Source organism: Sapajus apella, unplaced genomic scaffold (assembly GCF_009761245.1).
Source record: "Sapajus apella isolate SASKATOON/1434 unplaced genomic scaffold, GSC_monkey_1.0 scaffold12, whole genome shotgun sequence".
NCBI classification, from domain to species: Eukaryota; Metazoa; Chordata; class Mammalia; order Primates; family Cebidae; genus Sapajus; species Sapajus apella.
Window position 1 is genome coordinate 17,436,261 of NW_022436952.1, and position 17,308 is coordinate 17,453,568.

Sequence of the window (17,308 nt, forward strand, 5' to 3'; positions counted from 1 at the left end):
TTAAAGCAATCTACAATGAAGATTTTCTTGCTTTACAAAAACTATTCTTAGTTTTGGGTAGAGGGGATATACTTTTTTTTTTTTTTTTTTTTTTTTTTTGAGATGGGGTCTTCCTCTGTTGACCAGGCTGGAGTGCAGTGGCATGATCTTGGCTCACTGCAGCCTCCGCTTCCCAGGGTTAGGCAATTCTCTGCCTCAGCCCCTGGAGTAGCTGGGATTACAGGTGCGTGCCACCACTCCTGGCTAATTGTTTGTTTGTTTGTTTGTTTGTTTATAGTAGAGACAGGGTTTCACCATGTTGGCCAGGCTGTTCTTGAACTTCTGACCTCGTGATCCACCCACCTCAGCCTCCCAAAGTGCTGGGGTTACAGGCTTGAGCCACCACGCCTGGCCTGGGGTATATTTTTTTTAAAACAGAAATGGGAATGCTGACTTTGTGAAATTGACCTTGTGAGAAAACAATGTTTAATCTTAAAAAATTTTTTTTTTTTTAGGGAACACCAGGCACTTATTTGACTTCTCACAATCAGGCTTCCTACACTCAAGAAACACCTAAACCCTCAGTGGGATCTATCTCTCTTGGACTGCCACGGCAACAGGAATCTGCTAAATCAGGTCAGTGAGTTAATACAGTCATAATGTGCATAATGTGTCTACGTTTGTAACATCACAGTCAGTAATTTAGTACTGGGTTGCTTCATGTTTCTCTGCCTTTCCACAGCTACTTTGCCCTACATCAAGCAGGAAGAATTTTCTCCCCGAAGCCAAAACTCACAACCTGAGGGTCTATTGGTCAGGGCCCAACACGAAGGTGTAGTCAGAGGTAAAATATGCTGTTTGGCAGAAATACTAAACTTCTGTCCCCAATAAATTTATTAAAGTAAATTATTAATATATTTTAATGATTTTAATATTTTTTAACTATAGTCTTTAAATTCTAAATTTGTTTTCTATCCTTGTAAAAGTTATTTTAAAACTTTGAAATTCCATGTTTCAGCAGTTCTTTAGTGTTATTTTGGAAGTACCTTTTAATGAAACAAACATCATGGTTTTTGTGCTGCTTTCTCCTTTTCTTCTTATTTGAGTAAGAAAGTAGGGGCTGTTGTTTTGTGTTTTGGGGCAGGGGCTGGGGATGTAATTTGCTAATAGCTTTGTTTGTATTCAGGTACCACAGGAACCATACAAGAAGGAAGTATAACTCGGGGAACTCCAACCAGCAAAATTTCAGTGGAGAGCATTCCCTCCCTACGGGGCTCTATCACTCAGGTTAGTTATGATCATCTCTAATATACTGAACAGAAGCTCAGAAAAAATAAGAAGTAATTCTTAGTACTTGGCTATTAGTTTTGTGGCTTAAGCTCATTTTTCTGCATTATGGGACTGGATCTCAGTGGTAGTGAAACCTAGATCTACAAACTATCTGCTCAGAGACATTAATGTGATCATTTTGACTGCAAGCTATATTATGTATATTTTGGTTCATTTGAAAAGGTCACTTACTTGCAAATTGGAAGAAGAAATATGTTCTAATTGATGCAGCTCTTATTGTCTTCCTGGAAAAGCTTTTACCATGTGTTTAGCCTAAATAGAAATTGAGAAGAAAACCATTACAAATTATTTGCTTACTTTTGCCCTTGTGGAGAGGTAGCTCTAGAATCTCAGTATGTGAGCTGCCTTATTAGAATCTAATGCTAAACCAGGAAATGTGGATGGCATTAACAGAAGCACCAAAAATCTTCCAATTTTAGGTTAAATAAATCACCAATTTTGATTAATAAAATTTCTCTCAGTTAATTTTAACTTGAAATATAAAAAGTTCTTTTTTTTTATTTTTTGTATCTTTTTAAAAAGTTCTTTATGTATATGCACAAGAGGGAAGATTCTGTTTTAGGAAATCATTGTGAACAGAAACTTGTGTCTTGTATTTTCTAAAGTGTTCGTTCATTGTCACTCTGTTTTTCTTTGACTTGTTCCTGTTCTCTAGGACAGTTGTTCTCAAAGTGTGATCCCCAGACCAGTAGCATCAGAATCACCTCAAAAATGTCTATAAGTTCCCTAGGTGATTCTGATGCTACTGGCAGAAAAGTGCTGGCAGCAGGCATTGCAATTTTCAGACATATAAATTCTCAGGGCTTACATCAGATTTACTGAAACCCAACCCTTGTTGCTGGGGCCTGGCAATCTGTTTTCCCAAGCCCTTCAGTGATTCTGCTAGGGCCTTACTGGCCAAGTGTGGTTTGTGTAGCAGAGCATTGGCATCACTGGGAAGCTTGCTAGGATAATGCAGAAATGTCAATCTCCATTCTAGATTATGTGAATCAGAATCCCCATTTTAACGAGATTCCCAGATGGTTTCTTTCTGAGATGTAGTTCACATACAACTTCCTTGAAGGTTAAGTTAAAAGCAGAAGAAAAGGGCCAGGCGCAGTGTCTCATGCCTGTAATCCTAGCACTTTGGGAGGCAGAGGTGGGTGGATTATGAGATCAAGAGATTGAGACCATCCTGGCCAACATGATGAAACCCCTTCTCTACTAAAAATAGAAAAATTAGCTGGATGTGGTAGCGGGCACCTGTAGTCCCAGCTACTCGGGAGGCTGAGGCAGGAGAATCGCTCAGACCCGGGAGGCAGAGGTTGCAGTGAGCCAAGATTGTGCCACTGCACTCCAGCCCGGTGACAGAGCGAGACTCTATCTATTAAAAAAAAAAAAAAAAAAAAAAAATGGAAGAAAGTTACATACTGATTTGTAAAATCTCTCCTTTTACAGTTGGTCAGTTGTTTCTATTTTTACAAGCTAATGCTTTAAAATGGACAGAGGAAAATAAATGGGCCTATAGTATTATTTTTGTCTCTTCACACTAGTATCCAAACTGTAGGAAGAAAGACAGGATGAACTGGGCCAAAGGGGACTAAATTTTATCTGTTTTAAAATCTGTGCATTTGACATGAGTACTTCTGAAGTGGGTATTAGGGATTTCTAGATGTTTACTAATGAGTTCACTTAATGACTGGACAAGTAAATGTATGTCTCTTACCACTTTTCTTAAGCATATAGTATCAGATCATGCTCTCTAGGATTTTAGCCGTCCTCAGAGTATAGTCGTGACCCCAAATGTGGGAGTAAACTCAGTCTAGGCCTCTAACTCCTTTATTATGCCAAGCTGCTCTCTCTTGCAAATGCTCTACATATTAGGTTCTATGAACTATTTCCCTTGAAGGAAGAGCTCACTGCATAAAAGAAGAATAAAAAGAAGCGTGGTCACTGGCAACCCAGAGGAGGATTGATGATGGTGAAAATTTAGATAATCTGACCTAAACTGAATCAGTGTTACAACACGGAGGCATCCAAAGGCCTAACAACCTAGTAGTCAGTTTGATATTCGAAAGCTATTTTTCCCTCATATCACAATTTGAGAGAAAGTTGTAGTATTCTAAATTTAAAACTTAATTTATCATCTTATTTTTATTAGGTTGGTGCAAAACTGTGGTTTCGTACTGTGAATTTTAAATCATTGTAACTAGTCTCAAACACATCTTTATCAAAATAGGAACTATTACAATCAACACATTTTTTGCCAATGAGAAATAAGTTTGTTTATTCCTATAGCATAAAAATCCATGTTTCGAGATTCGACAAACTCATTTTCTTTCTTTTTTCTTTTTTTGACCAAAAAAAAAGATCGTGGTGCGATCTCAGCTCACTGCAACCTCTGCCTCCCAGGCTCAAGTGATTCTCCTGCCTCAGCCACCCAAGTAGCTGGTATTACAGGTGTGTGCCGCCATGCCCAGCTAATTTTTGTATTTTTAGGAGAGATGGGGTTTCGCCATGTTGGGCAGGCTGGTCTTGAACTCCTGGCCTCAGGTGATCCACCCATCTCAAACTCCCAAAGTGCTGGGACTACAGGTATGAGCCACTGCGCCAGGCCATGGAAAGCATTCTGCTTGTTGTGGAAGCATTTTCCCTGCATAAAGCTGTTGAGATGCTTGAAGAAGTGGTAGTTGTTTGGTGAGAGAGACGTCAGATGAATATGGCAGATGAGGCAAAACTTCATAGCCCGATTTGTTCAACTTTTAAAGTGTTTGTTGTGTGACGTTTGATCAGGTGTTGTCGTGGAGAAGAATTGGGCCCTTTCTGTTGCCCAGTGCTGGCAGCAGGCATTGCAGTTTTCAGTGCGTCTCATTGATTTGCCGAGCATACTTTTCAGATGTCATGGTTATGCCAGGATTCAGAAAAAGCTGTAGTGGGTCAGACCGGCAGCAGACCACCTTTTTGTTGGTGTAAGTTTGGCTTTGGGAAGTGCTTTGGAGTTTCTTAGTCCAGCCACTGAGCTAGTTGTCACCAGTTTTTGTGTAAAATCCACTTTTCATCACATGGCATGATTTGATTGAGAAACGGTTTGTTGTTGCCTAGAATAAGAGAAGACACTTCAAAAGGACGATTTTTTAAAATTTCACTCAGCTCATGAGGCACTCACTTATTGGAGCTTTCTCACCTTTCCAATTTGCTTCCAATGCCAAACAACCGTAGAATGATGGATGTTGAGTTCTTTGGCAACTTCTTGTGTTTATAAGAAGGTCAGCTTCAGTGATTGCTCGCAATTGGTCATTGTCAAATTCTGATGGCCGACCACCACACACCTCATCTTCAAGGCTCTCGTTTCCTTTGCAGAACTTCTTGAACCACCACTGCACTGTATGCTCGTAACCAGTTTGTGGGCCAAATGCGTTGCTGATGTTGTGAATTGTCTCCGTTGCTTTATGACCCATTTTGAACTTGAATAAGAAAATCACTTGAATTTGCTTTTTATCTAACATCATTTTCATTGTCTAAAATGAATATAAAATAAACAGCAAGTAATAAGTTATTAGCAAATAAAGTGAGAAATGTGCATTAAAACGATACATAGCATAACAACATTCAAAAGAGAAAAGAACATAACCACATTTATTTAAGAATATATTCCAGTATCGAAAGGCAAATTTCAGCAATGCAAAAACTGCAATTATGTTTGCACCAACCTAATAAAAGCTGTTACATTTAAATGATTTTAGTCCTTAAGAGAAACTTCTGAGAGTTAAGTCCTGTAATAGAATCCTCACATGAAGGTGGGAGCAAAGTTGATTCACCTAATATACCTGTCATAATTTTAAGTGTTATGTGGCTGAGTTGAAGGATGAAGGTTCAGGATATCTTCATGTTTATAAAAATTCAGGCCGGGCGTAGTGGCTCATGCCTGTAATCCCAGCACTTTGGGAGGCCAAGACAGGCAGATCACCTGAGGTCGAGAATTGGAGACCAGCCTGACCAACATGGAGAAACCCCATCTCTATAAAAATACAAAAATTAGCGGGGCATGATGGCACATGCCTGTAATCCCAGCTACTTGGGAAGCTGAGGCAGGAGAATCACTTGAACCCAGGAAGTGGAGGTTGCAGTGAGCCAAAATTGCGCCATTGCACTCCAGCCTGGGCAGCAAGAGTGAAACCTCTATCTCAAACAAAACAAAAAAAATTCAATATTTTAATTTCCTTTCATGTACATCTGCTTTCTTTGAAGTTATGGATTAGTCTGACTCTGTGATAAGTTAAATTTTCTGAGCATCTTGTGTTTCCCCTAAACTCAAGTAATTCTTCTATTTGTGCTTGATTTGATGGCAGGGCACCCCAGCTCTGCCCCAGCCTGGCATACCAACGGAGACTTTGGTGAAGGGGTCCATTTCTAGAATGCCCATTGAAGACAGCAGTCCTGAAAAAGGCAGAGAGGAAGCTGCATCCAAAGGCCATGTTATTTATGAAGGCAAAAGTGGACATATCTTGTCATATGATAGTAAGTATTGTATATATACTTCCATAGCCAGTATTATAATATGTGCTAAAAAGATAGTCTTGGGTTTTCCCACATTTCTGCTATGGAGAAGTCAGTTTCTCTTTGCTGAGCCTATGTTTTCTCTCAGTAAGAGGAGTTAGTAATAATACTTGTCTCATGAGAATTTTGTGAATATTAGCTCAGTCAGTGAAAAGCAATTAACAATGCAGAGCCCAGACTAAATGTCCCATAGGTGGTAGCTAAGATTATCAACTGCGGTCAGTTTAGCTTAGGAAAAGAGCCTTTGTTGAACTCTAATGGAATACTTTTATTTTGAAGAGATCCATGTTTTATGAATTAAGAATTAGAGAGTAGGCCGGGTGTGGTGGCTCACGCCTGTAATCCCAGCACTTTGGGAGGCTGAGGCGACGGATCGTGAGGTCAGAAGTTGGAGACTAGCCTGACCAACATGGTGAAACCCCTTCTCTACTAAAAATACAAAAAACATTAGCTGGACATGATGGTGTGCACCTATAATCCCAGCTACTCAGAAGGCTAAGGCAGGAGAATCACTTGAACCTGGAAGGTGGAGGTTGCAGTGAGCAGAGATTGCTCCACTGCACTCCAGTCTGGGCGACCAAGGGAGATTCTGTCTCAAAAAAAAAAAAAAAAAAAAAAAAAAAAAGAAAGGGTAGATAATCTGATAATATTGATAACAATATTTAAAATCTCTTTAATAAAACTATTTTAACATCTATATATATTTTTTAGATGTATTCTTAAGTTATATTTTCTCAGTAGTAGTATTTTATAAGAATGACTCAAATGTGATAGCAATATTAGCCAAAGTTTTGACCGAGTTTGAGTTCTTTTTTGGGCCTGGCTCTGTGACCTTGGAGTAGTCATTAGCTATGCTTTCTTTCTTCCAATACAAAAAAATAAAGTATGAGTGTACACAGTGCCAGATGCTGCAGAATGCTTCGTAGCGTTCTTATTTCTCTCTCCTTTACATGTCTGGCATATATTGATTAACATTTTGTTTCTCGGGCTAAGAAATTAATGTACATTGTGCAAACCAGAAGTCTGCACACCTTTGTTTCTTTCCACATCCACCAAATCATTTTGTCATTTCCGTTCATTTTCCTAAAGTGTCTAGAATCCATCCATACTCTGTATTCACCACTGTCACCATCATCTTTAACCCAGCAGCCACCTAACTCATCTCCCTACCTTCAGTCTCACTCATATTCAAAGTGTGTACCGTATCACTCCTTGCTTGAATTTTCCATCACCCCTAAGATAACCAAGCCCCTACCTTAGCTTTATGACCTCTCCAGGAGCTGCTTCCAGCTTAGCTCTTGAGATTCTTCCCTTCTTTCTTTTCCCCTTAGTCCATCACGTTTACTTCCCCCACGCTCTTTCTCCCAGCTCCACTCTACACATTAGCCAGATACCGAGTTTATGTTCTTTTAAGGTACCATTCTCTGTCTTGCCTAGGGGGTCTTTGTTTTCACTGTTCCCTTCTACCTGTCCTTTTCCCCCCTTTTACCTTTCACTTGAACAACTCTTATTCATCCTTCATTCTCAGCTTACACATTACTTCCTCTAAGCAGGCTTATCTGAACCTGAAGGTGTTAGGTTTCTCTCCCAGCATTTTCATAGCACATTATACTTTCATAGCTTACTGCACTACATAGTCTGTACTGCATTACATAGTCAGTACTGCACTACAGAGTCTGTAAGTTTCATGCAGAAAGGGACTTAATTTGTAAATCTCATCTGCAAGCCTAGCTTATGTCTGGCACACAGTAGATATCAATAAACATATGTGAATGAATGAAAATATTTTCATGAATCATCTACACAGATTTTATTATAGTTTTTATATTATTTTTATAAGATAGACTATGAAATTAACCTATTTACTGTATATTGTACACCTTGTGCTCTGTCTGAGCAAATCTTGTTTGTGTATTCTGTAGATATTAAGAATGCCCGAGAAGGGACTAGGAGTCCAAGAACAGCTCATGAAATTAATTTAAAGAGAAGCTATGAATCAGTGGAAGGAAATATAAAGCAAGGGATGTCAATGAGGGAGTCTCCAGTATCAGCACCATTAGAGGGTAAAGCTTTGTTTCCAGAATATTATTTTGATAAATGTAATTTTATACAATAAATTTGCATTGTTGAATTAAGTTGTATGCAATTTCTTGTCATTTCCACCTGAAATGTATATTTATATTAATATTAATTGAAGTTTATATTCATATCTGTATGTAATTAAAGTGGCGTATAACAATGGAGGGAAGTGAAATTAAGCATAATTGGTCATATCAGAGGTTACTATTAGAATGTTCATATTTGAATGTTCATACAATTTGCAGATTATTTTTGTTTCAGCTAAGTGAGTTAAAAAAGGTACCGGCTGGGCATGGTAGTTAATACCTGTAATCCCAGCACTTTGGGAGGCCAAGGCAAGTGGATGATGAGGTCAGGAGATCGAGACCATCCTGGCTAACACAGTGAAACCCCGTCTGTACTAAAAAGCACAAAAATTAGCCGGGCATGGTGGCACACATCTGTAGTCCCAGCTACTTGGAAGGCTGAGACAGGAGAATAGCTTGAACCCAGGAGGCAGAGGTTGCAGTGAGTCGAGATCTCGCCATTGCAGTCCAGCTTGGGCAACAGAGGGAGACTCTGTCTCAAAAAATAAAATAAAATAGGTAAAATTTGTTATGAGAACTTCATTTTGAATTGTGAGGCAGATGAAGTGGTATAATGGATAAAGACATGAATTTGAATTGCAGCTTCACCTTTCCCTGAATTCCTCTGAGCCTGCTTCTTCCTCTGTAAATTACGGGGTCGTAGCTAACATCGTGTGAGGATTGGAAGCAGTGTCTGAACTGGCACTACTCATGTGATATGCTTTCAGTACATAATCAGTATGATTTTGTTTTGTTAATCTCCCACTTTGTTTAAATCTTAACCTGCCTCAACCAGTTTTAAACTAGATGAAATACTAAAAGCAGGGAAGTCTTATGTAATTTTCCAAGAGCTGTATTTTTCTCTATGTTAAAAAAAAAAAATCACACCTCACTTTTACTGCAAATATGTGTGGTTATTTCTAACCCTTCATTTATATTTATCAGCAACAATAATGTGAAACTTCTTAGGAGGTTATTTACAACTCTTTCATTTTGATTTGCATGTTTTATTTAATACATTTTCCCTGTTTTTATGGTATTCATATTTTCCATTTTCCCTTTATCACAAGTATATTTCTTTTTTTTTTTTTTTTTTTTTTTTTTTTTTGAGACGGAGTTTCGCTCTTGTTACCCAGGCTGGAGTGCAATGGCGCGATCTCGGCTCACCGCAACCTCCGCCTCCCAGGTTCAGGCAATTCTCCTGCCCCAGCCTCCTGAGTCGCTGGGATTACAGGCACGCACCACCATGCCCAGCTCATTTTTTGTATTTTTAGTAGAGACGGGGTTTCACCATGTTGACCAGGATGGTCTCGATCTCTTGACCTTGTGATCCACCCGCCTCGGCCTCCCACAGTGCTGGGATTACAGGCTTGAGCCACCGCGCCCGGCCAGTATATTTCATTTTTAAAAAACTTTTCTTCTTTATATTCTTTTTTTATTTTTTTAAATAATTTTTTCTTTTTTTTTTTTTTTCTTTCTTTTTTTTTTTTTAGAGGTGGGGTTTCACCATATTGGTCAGGCTGGTCTCGAACTCCGAACCTCAGGTGATCCACCCACCTCAGCCTTCCAAAGTGCTGGGATTACAGGTGTGAGCCACCGCGCCCGGCCCCTATCACAAGTATATTTTAAAGCTAAGCAATGATTTCCAATGCTATATCTTCTTTCCTCTTGATAAAGAAGTGTTGGGATTTTAGATTTAACTTTGAAAGTATCTTTCCTTTTCAACCTTTCATTAGATGCCTTGGATGACCATTTTTTATTTAGGAAAATATTTACAAAGGACCATGTGATGTCATATTAGATACTTCTGGATAGTTCACAAACTTAAATTGACATTCCTTCCTTCATAGAACATTTATCGTAAACATATACTTTAAGAACAACATTCAGTGTATGTGAGTTGACATACATGTTATGTTGAATAATTGAATTGTGTTTTTGTTTTGAAAGGGCTGATATGCCGAGCATTACCCAGGGGGAGTCCTCATTCTGATCTCAAAGAAAGGACTGTATTGTCTGGCTCCATAATGCAGGGTAAACTTTCTGCTTGTTTTGCCTTTTTATTTATAACTGCCTCCCTGGCAAAATAGTTTGACATTAATTTACAGTGCATTTCTGCTTTTCAAGATATTTTCCCTTTTGAAATATTAAATATTAAAGTCTTGGTTTTTACTTTTCTGCCTCTGGGCTACGTAATTTATTGGAAGGTGACAGTTTCTTAATCTTTTAATATAGAGACATGTTTATTATGTAAGAACCATTCTGTGACTATTGTGAGTGATGTATTAATATTATATCTTGAGCAACCCTAAAGAAATAATGATTGATGAATACTGATTGGAGGATCTGTTGTAAACGGAAAATTAGAGACTACAAGATGCCAAGGCATTAATTATTTTAAATTATGTCAAAATATATATAACAAAATTTATCATTTTAATGATTTTTAAGTGCACAGTTCAATGGCATTGTTGTGCAACCATCAGCATTATTTTAATGTTTCCCGAACTGTTTTTCAAGGCACACCAAGAGCAACAACTGAAAGCTTTGAAGATGGCCTTAAATATCCCAAGCAAATTAAAAGGGAAAGTCCTCCCATACGAGCATTTGAAGGTGCCATTACCAAAGGAAAACCATATGATGGCATCACCACCATCAAAGAAATGGGGCGTTCCATTCATGAGATTCCAAGGCAAGATATTTTAACTCAGGAAAGTCGGAAAACTCCAGAAGTGGTCCAGAGCACAAGGCCGATAATTGAGGGTTCCATTTCCCAGGTAACTAAGTTTTGGCTTTTTGTCAGTAACTGGTATTTATTGGAACATTTTAAAAAGTGTGATTTAATAATTATAAGTGGTTCTTATGATGTCAGACCTCCTGGAAATAAACATGAAAGTTTCCTGTACTTTCTTTTTTTTTTTTTTTTTTTTTTGCTCTGTGGGCCAGGCTGGAGTGCAGTGGTATGATCACAGCTCTGTAGCCTTGACCTCCTGGGCTCAAGTGATCCTCCCACCTCAGCCTCATGAGTAGCTAGGACTACAGACATGTACCAGCACACCCAGAATTTCTGTTTTTTGTGTGTGTGTGTGTGAGACAGGGCTTTGCCATGTTGCCAAGGCTGGTCTCAAGCTTGTGAGCTCAAGTGATCTGCCCACCTCAGCATCCCAAAGTGCTGGGATCACAGGCGTGAGCCACTGCGCCTTTCTTGTGTCCATAGCCTGGAGTGTGGAATGTGGGAAAGTAGGCAGCTCAGGGGATCACTGGGGTTGTGATTGAGATGTCCAAACAGACAAAAAGGTCACCCCAGCGAACTGTAACTGCCGTGGGCCAGGCAGAGACCTGAGATAGAAAAATAGGCAGATGACTTTGCCACCGTAATGTTTGTTTCCTTCCCCTTAGGGCACACCAATAAAGTTTGACAGCAACTCAGGTCAATCTGCCATCAAACACAATGTCAAATCCTTAATCACGGGGCCTAGCAAACTATCCCGTGGAATGCCTCCGCTGGAAATTGTGCCAGAGAACATAAAAGTGGTAGAACGGGGAAAATACGAAGATGTGAAAGCAGGCGAGCCCGTGCGTTCCCGACACACATCAGTGGTAAGCTCTGGCCCCTCCGTTCTTAGGTCCACACTACATGAAGCTCCCAAAGCACAACTGAGCCCCGGGATTTACGATGACACCAGTGCACGGAGGACCCCTGTGAGTTATCAAAATACCATGTCCAGAGGCTCACCCATGATGAACAGAACTTCTGATGGTATGTTGTTTTTGAGGCTTGGTCTGATCCATTTTATTGCATTAAAAAAAAAAAAGAAACCTGTCAAGTAGTAAATACTGAATTGTTAGCTTTAGAGTATCCCAAGATCTGCAGGTCGTGCTTGCTTCTAGGAGTATGAAAGGCCACCAATTTGAAAGCAGGAATAATTTAAGTAAAATACCTAATATTTAAATCAAGTGCAGATTATGCTGAAGAGTAAGTGTATTTTTAAAGGTGGATTTTCAGCCAATTACATAAGGTTTTCTGGAAGTCAGTTTTGACATTGTTCCTTCAGTGGCAGTGTGGTAGGCTGAAAGTAGGCTCTGGAATAAGACTTTGTAAGCTTGAATTAACATTATTACTGCATAAACTCAGATGAGTTACTTAGCTTTTTTCTGGCTGTTTTCTGATTTGTAAAATCACAAAGTAACATTAAGACCTACCTCTCTGGACTGTTAGGAAGATAGGGTAGTAAAAGTAAAGAACTTAAAATGGTACTTGGTATTTATGAAGGGCTCAGTCAATGTGAATTATTACTGTTGCTGTTACTGCTATTATTATGGTTATCACTATATCCCCATGCTGCTGGCAGCTACATCAATTGAGAAGTGATTTTTACCACATGATTTTTATCAAGTGGTCCCTGAAACAACATGAGGCTCTTAAAAATGCATCTACTTAGCATTTTTTATTATAATACAAATTTATTGATGACTCACATGCTAGGTCCTAGGCTAGGACACTTCGAGCTGTAAGAAGAGTGTTTTGGCAGGTGTGAGAGGCATAGCACAGAGTGAGGAGAAGGGGAAGTCCTTGTTAGGGATAGGGTGGTGAATCCAAAGTTTGTAGCTTTAGTTCTGATGGAGAATTGCCCTGCAGAGGGAAGGGCACTCCATATTTGAGCACATTGCAACTTGGAAGGGTATGTGATAAACCAGTGTGCTTCCTTTCTTTGGGGAGGCAGATTTGTCTGATGGTGGTAAAGTTTATAATATCAAAATATTAGTTGCACAACCATCATCTTGTACTTAATGCCACTGTGAATTGTACCTTTTAAAATGGCTAAAATTACAAATTTTATGTTAGGTATATTTCACCACAGTTAAAAAAATTGAGGGTGGCTGGGCATGGTGGCTCATGCCTGTTATTTCAGCACTTTGGAAGGCCAAGGTGGGTAGGTCAAAAGGTCAGGAGATGGAGACCATCCTGGCCAACGTGGTGAAACCCCGTCTCTACTAAAAATACAAAAAAATTAGCCGGGTGCCTGTAGTCCCAGCTACTTAGGAGGCTGAGGCAGGAGAATCGCTTGAACTTGGGAGGCGGAGGCTACAGTGAGCTGAGATCGCACCACTGCACTTCAGCCTGGGCAACAGAGGGAGACTCCGTCTCAAAAAAAAAAAAAAAAAAAAAATTGAGGGTGATGGCTAATAAGTGTTTGAATATATAGGTATTGGTGGGACAGTCTGACTGCTCTGAATAACGTCATTTAGAAGAGGAGAGGCTGGAGTAGGGAGGAGATAGACTTTGGTGAAGGAAGGAGAAATTAGTGAAACTAGTGGTTAATGGGTGGCAAGGAGGTTGCATAACACAGGCAATGAGAGAAAATTGAAGTTTACTACATGTGGGGACAAAATAATTTAGAATGTTAAAGTCATACAAACAACAAAATCATTCATAATGAAATTTAAAGAAGAGCTGAATTTTATTTTTAATGTAAAATACTGGTGCTATGATCCAAAAGGTGGCAGTACTTTCCAGATCTCAGTTTCTACTAGTTTTTTACATTTTCGTATTTTGCAATATTAAATATGAAATATTGAGGGGAAAGAGAAGATCAAAATACACAAATATAGTCTGTATTTGAATGGTTGAGAAATGGACAAATATTATACTTTGCAAGTTTAAGAACTTGTGGGATTGGCTCTTTTTTTCCAGTTACAATTTCTTCCAACAAGTCTACCAATCATGAAAGGAAATCGACACTGACCCCTACCCAAAGGGAAAGTATACCAGCGAAGTCTCCAGTGCCTGGGGTGGATCCTGTCGTGAGCCATAGTCCGTTTGATCCCCATCACAGAGGCAGCGCTGCAGGAGAGGTTTATCGGAGCCACCTGCCCACGCACTTAGATCCAGCCATGCCTTTCCACAGGGCTTTGGATCCTGGTAAACACAAAATATAGTGACAATCTATGGCAAAGAAATATGCCACCTGTATGACTTTTCAGCTTTCTGTGATAGTGCAATGGCATGTGTATCATTGATGTACAGCTCAATGATTTTTCACAAACTAAATGCCCCCATGCTACCAGTACCCAGATCAAGAAAGAAAATCTTATAAGCACCCATTAAAGAACTAAAATGAATAGTATACGAAAAGCTCTCTGATCTGATGGCACTTGGCAAAGCTAATTGAAAAAGTGGGTTAATTGAATAATTATTTTAAAATGACAGAGGCATACCTTAAACATGTTAACTTACAGCATAAATAGACGTTCATCTACCAGTACTCTGATCTAAGGCCAAGGGTTTTTCCCATCCTAGTACTAACCAGGCCCAACCCTGCTTAGCTTCCAAAATCAGACGAGATTGGGCGCGTTCCGGGTGGTATGGCCATAGACAGGCCATGGCTTTTTCATAAATGATTGATTAAACCTCACTGTCTTTCTTATAGAAAAGAAATGCACATTTCCAGGTTTTTCTTTTTTTAAGTAAAGCTAGAACTTCCAAGTAAAGACACTTTCCAAGCAATAAAAATCCTTCTAGATTTTTTTTTCAGTCTTATAAATTTGAATAAGATTCAACACCTGTTTCAGCTCCTGTCAAGTCTTTCCAAAGCTATTAACTTAGTTTTCAGAGAAACCACTCTTCATTCTTCTTTGATTTACGGATTATGTCATTAAATTACATAATTCTAGTAACAAGTATAGCTGGAAGAAACTTTGGAACACCACTGACATTGGTAGACAGAACCTGGTGTTTTACATAAGGAGGGGAGAGGAGCGGTCACACCTGTCGGTTAAGAGAGGCTCGGATGGGCTATTATAATCTGCTGGACCAGAGGCTGCACCCTGTCCTCCCAGGTTGCAGTCCTTGCTCTTCCTTGGCACTATTGGCTGAGCCCAGTCACAAACGTGTTTTCTGTTCAGACCTCTTCTCTGGCCTAAATTACTCTTTGCTTATTACTTAACGTCCTTCAGGTGCAAATAAGGACACAGACTACATGTGTCTCACTTTGGTCCTTAGGGAAGAATTTTTCATTACCAGTATGCTAAATTTTGAAAGTAAGAATTCTAACGGTTATTTACATTTCATGAGAGCAGAGTATCTGTGGGAAATATCCAAAAGCTGTGTAAATACCATCAAATTATTTGTTGCTTGACAACACTGTTTCAGAGGAGCCCAATACCTATTACTTAGGGCACTATCTCCCAGATTGTGTCAGCTGACAGACTTACCTACCTTCTAGATGAAGGGGAAGCAAATATTCCAGAAAACTTGTTATTTGTTTTTCTAGGAGAACATATACATATAAAATAGGTCACTCAGGTTCTCAGACAAAATGGAATGTTTCTAGTTTCTGTTTAGTGTTTATCAGTCTTCATTTTGTAGTGGTTTCATTTGCTTGTTTTTGAGCCTGAGTTGGATTATGTTTCAAGGATAGAGACATTATCTTCTACTTTTTACCACATCTAACCCTTCCTCATGTCTTGTGTCATTCTCTCATGAAAAACTACAGCTTTTTGGCCAAATCCTGTTGCCACTCGTGTTTGTAAATAAAGTTTTATTAGGACACAGCCACACCATTTATTCCTTTTCTCTTTAGCCCTCTTTGTGCCACAGTGATGAAGTTGAGCAGCTGTGACAGATGTGAAATGGCCCACAAAGCCTAAAATATTTACTATTTGGCTCTTTATGTCAAAAGTTTGCCTTTCTCTGCTCCATACACATGGGCTAATTAAATCCTTGTAGTTTAATAATTTTCACTCCCTGGAGAGTAAAGTTGCTGATTGATTGCCACAAAGTGTTTCATATACATTTCATTGGTTATATTGGATGATCAGTGCTATAAAAATAATTTTAGTTTCAAATGCAACTCTTGCAGATGACAGATAAAAATGTAATGAAGTTACATGTCAATGATTGAAAGTAAAACTACTTGAAAAGTTTTTAGCTACTGTTATCCTTCCCCTTTTCCATTACATCTTAGACAGTAGAATGAATTAGAATTGATATTGCTGATATATCAAGGTCTAAAATAAATCCACCTTAATCCTTGTAGCTAAGTAAAAGTTCCATGTGCAGTAGCTCAGCACATGATATTTGTAGATGGGGTTTAGCAAATCCATTTCAGCCAGGACAAAACTCATTGCCTTTCTCTCATTCTCTCAATCAGCAGCGGCTGCTTACCTGTTTCAGAGACAGCTTTCACCAACTCCAGGTTACCCAAGTCAGTATCAGCTTTACGCAATGGAGAACACAAGACAGACAATCTTAAATGATTACATTACCTCACAACAGATGCAAGTGAACTTGCGTCCAGATGTGGCCCGAGGACTATCCCCAAGAGAGCAGCCACTGGGTCTCCCATACCCAGCAACAAGAGGTATGTGTCTTTGCATTTCAGAATTCATAGAATTTATGTTTGCCCAGTGTTTTTTAGGTACTCAATAAATACTTGTTGAATGGGGCTGTGCGCGGTGGCTCACGTCTGTAATCCCATCACTTTGAGAGGCTGAGGTGGGCGGATCACCTGAGGTCGGGAGTTCAAGACCAGCCCAACCAACATGGAGAAACTCCATTGCTACTAAAAATACAAAATTAGCTGGGCATGGTGGCACATGCCTGTGATCCCAGCTACTTGGGAGGCTGCGGCAAGAGAATCACTTGAACCCGGGGGGCAGAGGTTGCAGTGAGCTGAGATTGCCCTGTTGCACTCCAGCCTGGGCAACAAGAACAAAACTCCGTCTCAAAAAAAAAAAAACTTGTTGAATGAATGATGTAAAGAAAGAAAAGAACTCTATATCCTTCTTCCCATAGACTTTTTAGCCCAGAGTCATACATTGAAACAAGGTGTTTTAATGAATACTGAAATTAAACCAAATCCTTGTGCTGAGTATTTGTAATCGATGTCTTAGAAGTTTGTTCTGTCTTTTTAATCTGCCCATACTTTGAGGTTACTGATGTGGAGTAGAGTATTTAACATCCTTTTCTAGAGTTAAAGAATGTCTTAAAAAAATAATGATGATAGTAAACATTTTTGTTTATATTAAATTATCCTTGATTCATAGAGATAGACAAAATCCAAAAGTCACGTATGGTTCTGTACCTACAGAATAACACTTACCATAAATTGTATTTGTCTTTTGGATAGGAATCATTGACCTGACCAATATGCCTCCAGCAATTTTAGTGCCTCATCCAGGAGGAACAAGTACTCCTCCCATGGACAGAATCACTTATATTCCTGGTACACAGATTACTTTCCCTCCCAGGCCATACAACTCTGCTTCCATGTCTCCAGGTAAGATTCTGCAGTCAC

General features: G+C 39.2%; 1 protein-coding gene across 19 annotated transcripts in view; it reads left to right on the forward strand.

Annotated features, from left to right (window-relative positions):
* Nucleotides 1-17,308, forward strand: part of NCOR1 (nuclear receptor corepressor 1) — a 183,766-nt gene that overhangs the window by 129,226 nt on the left and 37,232 nt on the right. For 15 of the 19 annotated variants that reach the window (XM_032280184.1, XM_032280179.1, XM_032280187.1 and 12 more), the window contains 11 exons: nucleotides 495-615; nucleotides 722-823; nucleotides 1,166-1,266; nucleotides 5,658-5,826; nucleotides 7,788-7,928; nucleotides 9,960-10,043; nucleotides 10,530-10,786; nucleotides 11,409-11,769; nucleotides 13,705-13,932; nucleotides 16,163-16,372; nucleotides 17,141-17,290. In XM_032280184.1, coding sequence (XP_032136075.1) covers nucleotides 495-615; nucleotides 722-823; nucleotides 1,166-1,266; nucleotides 5,658-5,826; nucleotides 7,788-7,928; nucleotides 9,960-10,043; nucleotides 10,530-10,786; nucleotides 11,409-11,769; nucleotides 13,705-13,932; nucleotides 16,163-16,372; nucleotides 17,141-17,290 — 1,924 coding nt within the window. The remainder of the gene's footprint in view (nucleotides 1-494; nucleotides 616-721; nucleotides 824-1,165; nucleotides 1,267-5,657; nucleotides 5,827-7,787; nucleotides 7,929-9,959; nucleotides 10,044-10,529; nucleotides 10,787-11,408; nucleotides 11,770-13,704; nucleotides 13,933-16,162; nucleotides 16,373-17,140; nucleotides 17,291-17,308) is intronic. The other 4 variants (XM_032280186.1, XM_032280194.1, XM_032280188.1 and 1 more) reach the window with 3 other exon arrangements.